General features: G+C 35.1%; 2 protein-coding genes across 2 annotated transcripts; one reads left to right on the forward strand and one right to left on the reverse strand.

Annotated features, from left to right (window-relative positions):
* The first annotated feature begins 576 nt into the window (after positions 1–576).
* LOC112509707 (60S ribosomal protein L30) lies at positions 577–3,037 on the forward strand. The gene is made up of 6 exons (XM_025114806.1): positions 577–648; positions 727–777; positions 886–991; positions 1,236–1,337; positions 2,647–2,715; positions 2,813–3,037. The coding sequence occupies exons 2-6, from the start codon at positions 757–759 to the stop codon at positions 2,851–2,853; spliced, it is 339 nt and encodes a 112-aa protein (XP_024970574.1). The 5' UTR covers positions 577–648; positions 727–756; the 3' UTR covers positions 2,854–3,037.
* A 673-nt stretch (positions 3,038–3,710) lies between these two features.
* Positions 3,711–7,471, reverse strand: LOC112509457 (aluminum-activated malate transporter 4-like). The gene is made up of 6 exons (XM_025114425.1): positions 7,051–7,471; positions 6,777–6,914; positions 6,399–6,662; positions 5,571–5,707; positions 5,219–5,365; positions 3,711–4,578 (listed from the first exon to the last, which is right to left on the reverse strand). Exons 1-6 carry the CDS (start codon positions 7,409–7,411, stop codon positions 3,898–3,900), a joined length of 1,728 nt encoding a protein of 575 aa, XP_024970193.1. The 5' UTR covers positions 7,412–7,471; the 3' UTR covers positions 3,711–3,897.
* Positions 7,472–10,093: the final 2,622 nt, after the last annotated feature.

The following is a 10,093-nucleotide window of genomic DNA, read 5'->3' on the forward strand; positions in this document are numbered from 1 at the left end:
TATATATATATATATATATTAGATGGACGGTCAATTGATCTAAAGGGTTCCTAAAACTTTTAATCCATGACCCAAATGCACAAGAACAATTTATTAGGCTTGGTTCAATAAAATTTGGTCTATAGGTCGATAATCAGGACACATCTAAAGCCCGATGATCATATTTTGTGAATAGTTCGGGCATTTGCTTCTACAAAACTAACAAAAGCTTTTTAATGAAGAAAGTTTGATCGGCCAAATGGTTTGCAGGGCCTTCCTCATATCCTTTTGAGTCTTCCGTGTGTTTTACTCACTCGTTGAAATCTTAATGATATATTTTGTTATATAGATTATTTATTTTATTATAATTTAATAAATTACATAATTAATCAAAATATATAAATAATTCATCACAGATAAATTGGTTATTTTATCTGTTCAATTTTATTCAAGGTTTGGGTTTGGGGTTTACAAATGATGTTGGGCCTAAAACTGAAATCAAGAAAGCTTAATGGGCCAGCATTATAATTTATTGATGGGCTTGAGTGTTGACCCACAGGCTTTATGTAAATTTAACCCTCAACTTGTTATTTGGTCCATTTAAATATCTCACATCGCCCACTCGCACACTCGGCAACTCAAAAGGAGTCATCTTGTTCGCCGCCGCGGGTAAGCAAACCCTAATTCTGAACACCCATCCACCATTCTTGAATTCAACCTAAAATTATTTTGTTGTTTACTTCACAGAGAGACGTTTTCGCTGTTCCAGGAGCAAACATGGTGTCAGGGAAGAAGACGGTAATAATACACATCTTTGTATCTATATCTGTTCCTACTTGTGTCTGTATGCGTATTTTGATTATTCCGTTTATTGATTCCGATCTGGGTTTTTTATGGGGATTACAGAAGAAGACTCATGAGAGCATCAACAATAGGTTGGCTCTTGTCATGAAGAGTGGAAAGTTTACTCTTGGATACAAGACTGTTCTTGAGTCTCTTAGGAGTTCTAAAGGTAAAAAGTTGTGTCCATTCACCCATAAATATGAATGATGAATGTAAAAGTGCATTTTGTTTGGAATTTATAGATCAAGAGTTGTTTATCTTTTTGTAAATAGTGCTTAAAAGGTGAAATTACCAGCCACTTAAAGGATATAATTATCAAATGTTGTGAGACATTGAGTATCTATGTGTAGATTCAAGCTAGTCATCAAAGAACCTGCCAATTTGGATTAATTTTGATTGGATGCAAACTGCAGGCAAGCTGATCATCATATCTAACAATTGCCCTCCATTGAGGAAGTCTGAAATCGAGTACTATGCTATGCTCGCCAAGGTTGGAGTTCATCATTACAATGGAAGTATGTGAACTCATTATTCCTTTCATCTCTTATCTGTATTTTTTGTCTTTTTTTGGGTTATGTTTAGAGATTTATGTTATTTGTCTGTGAATTGCATCTAGGCGCTATAGACTGCTAAATGACTGCATTTTGAACGCCAAAATAGCGGCCATATAACCACTATTATTTATAGGTGGTGTTTTGGTGTTGAGCAACTATTTTGTGAGCTTTTATTCCGGAGTTTGAACCTAGAATAAGTTCCATTTTACTTCGACAATATTAAGACTTCTTAAGTTAATGATTTAATGATTTGTTTGTTTGAAGTTTAAGTTTATTTTTTGATGATCAAAATCTATATAGTTATTGCATACATATAATTTGTTTGTTTTAGGGGAAACCTCTTAAAAAAATGAAAAACTGAGGAACATCTTGGTAACTATTCGTCTGGACGGAATGCGCATGTGCTTACAAGTAATTAAGTTGTATCTTGGTTTTTGTGCATGTTATGCACATGTGCATACCAAACAAATTTCTTACTGATTACCAATATGCACAATTGCATACCGTCCAGATGAACAGCTATCAGGGTGTATCTATGTTTTTCATGTTTTTGCGGTTTTCCTCAAAACATATATATATATATATATATAATTCTCTATTCTTGGACTGCTTTATCATCATGATAACCATTGTTAAAATCAGTCTTGACTGTGATTTCATATTTTGACTGTTGTAACAGCATAGCTTCAAGCATTATGTTTCTTTCTAATACTGGTTTACTTGCTCAAGGTTAATGTGGTGTGGGTGGGATATGGTGACTGACAGCATTAATAGTGAGATAAATGCACTTATGAGCACTAATGGTGTCAACGAAATTTAGGGGTTATTTGTTTTTTCTCCCATCAAATCCTGTATGGATAAATGTACTTGTGAGCACTATTAGTCTATGTATTATAATGGTTTTTGTTTGGGGGAGTTTTTTCATAGATGGAATGAGCATATTTTTTAATTAGATGCGGAGGTTTGGAAAAAACATGGCTTTCTACATATAATTCCCCTCTAGGAATTTACTGAATAAGCACTTTCTATATCATTAAGCCACTGTCTAATAGTCATGTATAGCTGATGGAATAAGCTGTGAGTTTGATTAAGCTCATTAAGCTGCTAACAAACAGACCCATAGAGCGGAATATAGTTTTTTAGATGATGCTTAAATGGCTCTTGTTAGGTTTAATCCACTTGTTTGCTGGGCTTGTTCTTTCTAACTGATCATAATTACTGAAACCTTAATTTTCTGCCCTTGTTGATGTTTGCTTTTATTTATGGTCAGATAACGTGGATCTTGGGACAGCATGTGGAAAGTATTTCCGTGTGTCGTGCCTTTCCATCATCGATGCAGGTAATGATCAATCAAAATCTTTTAGATACGGATGCTGCCCTTTCTTCGAGTTAATAACCGCCCCTTTTGACATATTTTGATTTTGTGATTTAAACAGGTGATTCCGATATCATCAAGTCTCTCCCTGGTGACAGTTGAAAGACGAGATGAAAGCAATAGGTTTCCAAGATGTTTGATTCGAGTGTTGAGTTTAAATTTCTATTTGTTTTTGTGAACCTGATGAAATCTGTAGAAGACATGGATGCATTTAGCATTTTGGGCTTACTCTAGTAAGGATATAAATTGTTCAATGAATGAAATTTTGGTATTATTGGTTCAGCTGCCGATTGTTTCTTGATTGTTAAAGGTCATGAATGTGGTTTGGTTAATGGTTTCTACCTCTTGTTTGGAAGGCCTCAATCTGGGCACACACAGTCAAGTCTATCCAACAAATTTAACTACCCATCTTAGGTGTTATTCATTATGAATGTATGTATGATTAATGAAGAATATAGACGTGTCATTCATCGTGAATGTGTTTCAAAATGAATAATAATTCCATATTCATTATAAATGCCGGTTGGAATGAAGGGTCATTATGGTGACTTTGTTCCGATTGGTGTTGGATACAAAGAACAAATTCTCAACTACAATGGTGGTGTCTGATTGATTTGAGTTTGGACTCCAAAGATTAAATCTGTCTAAAGGTTTCAAATCCAAGAAGAAATAATGATCTTGTGGCATGGAGGTTTAAATGTAGTGATTCTAGGTTATCTGCAAAGCAGATGGTTGTCCTGAGATTAGTCGGCTTGCATAAGAGGTTGGATAACCAAGTTAATAAAAAAACAAATTCTCAAGAAATTTGGTGTATATAAAATTATTGAATTTGAATATGCATGCTTAAAAAATAAATGTATAAAATAAGTTTCATTTCCTCTAAACTTCTTTTCAAGTATATAATAATATTTATATACTGTAAATGTACCAAATAAACTAGAATCCTTCTCACTTTTGGTGAAATTTGAACCCCGACCTCTTGGACCTGATACCATTAGATGAAAGGTCCTTTGGTAAATGACAAGACACACCAAAATGTACTGTAATCCGCTCGCGCACAAAAAGAAAACCATATAACATACAAATTCTTCAAAACGAGGACCCGAAACCAAGAAAGATAACGTTAAAGCGATCACATGTACCGCGTTAATCCTTGATGCCGATACACTTTAGCAATCTTGTCCAAATACCCACTTCCTCTTTTGCTTCAAGAGGGTTCACAGGTTCAGAAAACTTGGCCTTTTCACTAAGCTCTTCAAAGGAGCTTAAAAGATTCTGAAGTCGAGCCACAAACTCTATCAGTAACGATGTGAAAGTGGCTAGAGACAAAGCACTTGCACTTTCATGAGTCCGTACTTCCCGTTCATTCAGAATCGTGTCCCCAAGAATCGAGAGCCGTGAAGGCCAGTGGGTCTGTTGCTTTAGCACATCTTCGGACGAGCCCCAGTGGACCATCGAAGGATGGGTTGACATATTTAAGTTTTTGAAGGGAAGAGGTGGTTTCAGGTTTGCTTCGCTTAGGGAGTTGATGACGTTGGGTTTGATTTCGTCTTCTTTTAGTTCTTGAAGACGATCAGCATCTTCAAACTCTTTCAGTTGTTTTCCGGCTGCTGCCCATTTCTCCGAGTTGACGAGATGGTAAGATTTTTGGTCGATCATCATTTGCAGTTCCTCGGCAGCCTCGTGCACTTTCTCGAGTAAATCGACATCGGGGCTTAATCTTTCCATTTTTTCGACTTTCCTTCCCAGTTCGCGCAATACTTTCGCACCTTCGGTACCTACCTTCTGGATCTCGTTCTTGAACATATTTCTCAGTTCTGCTGCTGCCTATCGAAAAACAAAGATTTCAGATCAAAATCTTTTATCAGCAAGGTAAAATCAAGATTTCAGGCATCATCCATTTGGCAACAAAATGGGCACAGTAGGAAGCCAAAGATATCTAAGGGCCCCTTTGTTAGTAGCTTAATGGGACTCACAGCTTATTCGGTCAGCTATACATAACTGTTTAGTAGTGGTTTAATGATATAAAAAGTTGCTTATTTATGCAGAAAACCAAGTTTTTCCGAAACCTGCCATTCGCAATTAAAAAACACGTTCCTTCAATCCATGAAAAAACCCTCCCAAACAAAAACCTTCTAAATCTATACAGATAGATTAATCTACACAGACAACTTTATTGATACAGTACTTAATGAAAAACCAGCCAAACAGCCCCTAAATGTTGTAGACTGATTTATAGAATTTAAATTTATAGGACCAAATAAGGGTGTTACAATTCGATGTTAGAAGGTACTTGGGTATCCCAGGATGCTTTTATAATAAAATATCATATTAGCTTTTGATCTCGTTATACGTGACTGCCCTTTCCGCTAGAGGACATAATGTTGGAACCCAGAGGATGTAACAGGGTTCCACACATTCTCACATTGAATGCAAATGAGAACAAGAAAACCGACACACGACTTACCTGTATTTCCGCAAGTATACAACCGTGCATTGCCATGACCATAAAAGCACAGTGCCTTAATGCACCACTAACTTTAACATAATGACTCCACGGATATCTCAACATCTTGTAGCGTCCGTGAGGTGGTTCCCAAACCGCGAACCCCAACTGCAAAACAATATTGAACTTGTTGGCTAATGACATGTTCGACTGGACTAAAACCAAACCAAACGTATATCCTACCCAGAGGTGGGGTCTAGGAGGGTTAGATGTACGCACATCTGACCTCTACCTCAACAGTAGAAACGTCTGTTTCTGCGAAAACCCGACTAATGAAGAGCAAAACAGTAGATAGAAAAGAAAGAACTCATACTAGAGCATCTTCTTGACTTGTAGACTGTACTGCTGATCTATATCCACTGTATAGAGGATCATCTGAAGCCTGATATACAAGAATCTTTGAAGGTATTCTTTCGTATTCGACATGCCGAAGGTAACTATTAACACATCCTGCAAGACCAGTTTGAAGGGGTTAATCGTGCTTCAAGACTAACAAGGAAAGACTGATGCAACCCAAGATACAAAGGGTTCACTAAAACAAAATCAGCTTTACAGGACACCAAATATGTTTGGGTCCATTTGTTGGCAGCAAAATGAGCTTAATCAGACTCGCAACTTATTTTGTCAGCTATACATGACTGTTTGTTAATGGCTTAATGATATAGAAAGTGATTTATTCAATAAGCTTTCAGGAGGGGGTTTTATGCAGAAAGCCAACTTTTTTTTGAAAAAACTCTTCCAAACAAAATCTTCCCTATCTATAGATTAATCCACAAACAATTTTATCCATACAAGACTTAATGGAAAACCAACCAAACAGCACCAAATCTCCTAACAAACTGCTTCGTAAGACCAAACAATTACGAGTCATATATAAAGGTGTTACAACATTAGCTTCTTATTTTTCATAGGGCAACTTTAAGAAGTGTTGTATGAACACATCTTTTTATAAGACACTTGATAGTCACCTTTTTTCAAATGATGTCGTATAAAAAGACTACTAGGACGTTTTATTTCAAAAGTGTCTTAAAAACTTTATATGGGAAAATTGTTTGATCCTATAAGTCCTATAAAACAGTTTATTAAGACATCTAATCACCTATAAAACCGATTGGTGTAGTGGTTATTGTTTCGGTCTTACCTTCCAACGAAGCAGCGACGCCCTTAAAATTCTTTACAACCAATTTATGCAGATCTTCGCCGGCCCAAATGGGATAAACACATATATTTACAATCAAACACACACCAGCCCCAACTCCAATTAACAGCAATCGGGAAACTGCTGTCTGAACAAAATGCGATGTCCCGGATACGAGTACTATACAAAATGTCAACATAAAGACCCTGAACCCGTATTCGTATGGCTTCATCGATGGGTAGAGTTTCACATAACTTGAAATTGAACCTGAAAACAGAATCAAGGTTCAGTTTAGAGAATGGGACTTTAAATCAATTTACCAAAAGGGACATACATACACACACACACACACACATATATATATATATCAATGGTGATGACCTGCTACAAAGATGCTGACCACAATCACAACCTCTTGCCATTCTCCAGCCCACATGGATATTTGAGCAATAATCAATGCAAGAACACCAGCCGAAAATGTCCCTAAAGCTCGATTAAATCCTTTGCTAAGTGTTGCCCCTAATCAGATCATAAAGATGTTAACTTGATCACAGATTCTATACATATATATATATATATATATACATATATATATATGTGTATATATAAAAGGAGATAAGAAAGCATAGATGTTGAAAATGGTGTAAAGGGTTACCTATGCTGAACTCGAAGACGACGATTACAGTGAGGATTGCCCAGATGGAATATTGGCTTATATAGTTAAGAGGTTCTTTAAAGAATATAAGAACAGAAACAATGGCGAGTGCCAGACCCGATTTAGCAGCAAAGATGAACTGTCTCGGGTCGGAGCGACCCATTTCGTAAGCATTAACAAGAAACAGTCTAAGATTGGACCACCATTTCTTGATTCTACCCAAAAAAGAAACATCTTCGTTGTTGATATTAGTGTAAGATTCAGAAAAAAGACCTAATTCCGAATAACCCTTTCGAGATAACAATCTTTCTTTGCTTTTATCTGCAAAATTACGCGACATGGATCCAAGATTTGCTGTCATTTCTTTTAGGATTCAAGAATGGTTATGGAAGATGATGGGTATGTGCAGAAAACGATGGAGATGATGATGATGATGATGATGATGATAGAAATGGAGTTGTGGCGGAGCATTAGAAAAGACGAAAGCTTTAAAAGGGGGAAGAGTATCTCTGACTTTCAGATCTCTGATCCAGACCACCCAACAACTGCAATCTTGATTCATTCAGCTTAACCTTGTTCTACCTTTTTTTTGACTGCCGCCATTAACCTCTGATTCGATCAGATCAGGTCAATCCCAGCAAAAAGATTTCACCTTTTCCCATGTTTGGTATTAAATCCTTCTTTAATAATTGATTTGAATATTTTAAAAGAGATTTTTATTGATTTGGACATGGGTCACATAAATCTTGATTTTTAATTGCAAATCAAGAAAACACAAAAACAAAATAAGTCAAAGATTGAAAATTTATGGAAAAGATTTTACATCTCGGAAGCAAACTTTGTTTTGTCATATCATTTTTATCCTATAAGATTAAAAAACTGTATAAAAATTCGTAATTGATAAGAATGTATTTTGTTGGTTCCATGTATTTTTTTTCAAGATCAATAGATTTATAAAGTCAAATAAAATATATAAAAATGTCATTTTACATCAAGTTCAAGGTAAAAATCAAGGTTCTTGTACAAGACCTTAAAAGATGTGAGATTCTTATAAGAACTCTCTTTAATGACGCTTGTTTCAAGAATTTGCACTTTTTGCTTATAAAAACCTTGTATTGGAGATGCTTTTACAGGATTACTATATGCACCTCATTTAAGTTAGAATTAGGTCAAATTATACATTAAAAATATAAAAAATATGTCTTAATGATATGTATACGAAGAAAATTAGTAGGCATTTAGCAAATATATTGGGATGTATTTAGCCCCACCCCAATATTTAAAGAAATACCAAGAAAACATAAGAAATAAGACATCCTATTTGGAATTCTTTGAGTGGAGGTAAATATTGTGCATTATTGGTTTTTATAGAGGAAGGCTAAGAGATAATAGAAAAAGAATTATTGGTGGTTGGATTTAAAATAGATTATTCAAATTCGAATGTAACAATTTTTGTGATAGTTGGTTCAGTTTTGATAGAATTTAATCATTTCTATTATTTTATGGACAAATTGCATGAAAAAATGACGTACTTTAACTTGATTCTTATTTTGGTATCTAAGATGTAAAGTTTTAAACATTTAAGTACATGGATAATCGGTTGAAGACTAATTTTAGATTAAAAAAAATCCATGTCACTAACCACGTTAGCAAATAACACTGAGTTGGATAGCCATATCAGCATGATGACCGGCTAATATTTCAACCAGTTACCCGGATACTTAAATGTTTAAAACTTTATATCTTAAGTACCAAAATAAAAGTTTTAAAAGTACGTTACTCAAAATAAAAATCAAGTTAAAGTAGGTTGTTTTTCCATACAAGTTACCTTGTATTTATAAGCGTTGGATAAAAGATAAATGGATGGTTAAATGAATTTATTTGTTCTCGTTTTCCTTGAGTTGACATCTATGTTAATATGGAGAAAAATATATATAGCATTGAATCATTTGACTAATTATATATGGAGTAAATTACAAAATTGTCCCTCGTGTTTTGAAGATTTGTTTTTGGGGATTTGACCATACAATCCATTTATTAGAAAGGAACAGTTGTGTGTTTTGGTTTTCATCCCTCCCACTAATGTTTGATATAGATGTCCATGTGTTAGGATAGTTTGGTCATTTTCCACTTTCTTTTGTTAAAGCAATTTTAAATGTACATATATGTAAAAATAATTGCAATTGCGCCTCTAACTCCATCTCCATCTCCATCGTGGATTCCAATATAGACTCTGTACCCTGACCTTGACACATGTTCATGTTTTCCAGAAAATTGCACACACAAACATCATAGAATCACACCTATGAAAAATCTAACCCCCACCAATCAAAATAGCAGGAAAATCAAACAAAAACAACCCAAAATTCTAAAAAAACAGAAATCAAGAGTATGTAATTATATATTTGGAGATGGATATGGGTTGAGAATTGAAGTGATATGGGTACCAATCTGTCTCCAAAACACATCAACTCCTCAGGTGAGTTGCAATTTACTTCTCTCATTACAAACACAATCATATTCTAGATTCTAATCTTCTTACTTCCTCGGTAATGCAGGCAGATATTTTCATGCACCAACCACCACTCCACAGCAACGGTGGTGGATAGAAACCGCCGTTTCATATCCAAAATAAACAACCGCAATGGTTGCAGTTCGGCAACACCAACAACATCATCAGGAACAGATGGGTCTCAGGCCTGGTGACCAGTGACAACTTTTTGTTCATCAGAGCGATCCTAAACTCTTATCATATTTTACAAATAATTTTCCATTAAATCTCGTATGAATAAAGAATTAATCTGTTCATAGAAACTGTTTTTGCATAGATGGAAGGAGCATGTTTTTATATTGAGAGAAGCAGGTTTGGAAAAACTCAACTCTATGCATAAAGTTTCCTCTTAAAAACTTACTGAATAAGCCACTTTCTATATGATTAAACCACTACCAAACAGTCATGTATAGTTGACCAAATAAGCTTCGAGTCCAATTAAGCCCATTAAGCTGATAGCAACACTACTTGAAGATTTTGTCTCGAGTTTTA

This window comes from Cynara cardunculus, assembly GCF_001531365.2.
Source record: "Cynara cardunculus var. scolymus isolate 2C chromosome LG 3, CcrdV1, whole genome shotgun sequence".
NCBI classification, from domain to species: domain Eukaryota; kingdom Viridiplantae; phylum Streptophyta; class Magnoliopsida; order Asterales; family Asteraceae; genus Cynara; species Cynara cardunculus.

Excerpts from the sequence above, each read along its gene's own strand:
- LOC112509707 (XM_025114806.1), top strand. The coding sequence starts at position 757 with ATGGTGTCAGGGAAGAAGACG. Across the intron at positions 778-885 it reads TGGTGTCAGGGAAGAAGACG|AAGAAGACTCATGAGAGCAT; the intron begins GTAATAATACAC and ends TGGGGATTACAG. Across the intron at positions 2,716-2,812 it reads CCTTTCCATCATCGATGCAG|GTGATTCCGATATCATCAAG; the intron begins GTAATGATCAAT and ends TGATTTAAACAG.
- LOC112509457 (XM_025114425.1), bottom strand. The coding sequence starts at position 7,411 with ATGACAGCAAATCTTGGATCCATGTCGCGTAATTTTGCAGATAAAAGC. Across the intron at positions 5,708-6,398 it reads CGTCGCTGCTTCGTTGGAAG|GATGTGTTAATAGTTACCTT; the intron begins GTAAGACCGAAA and ends CTGGTCTTGCAG. Across the intron at positions 4,579-5,218 it reads GTATACTTGCGGAAATACAG|GCAGCAGCAGAACTGAGAAA; the intron begins GTAAGTCGTGTG and ends GTTTTTCGATAG.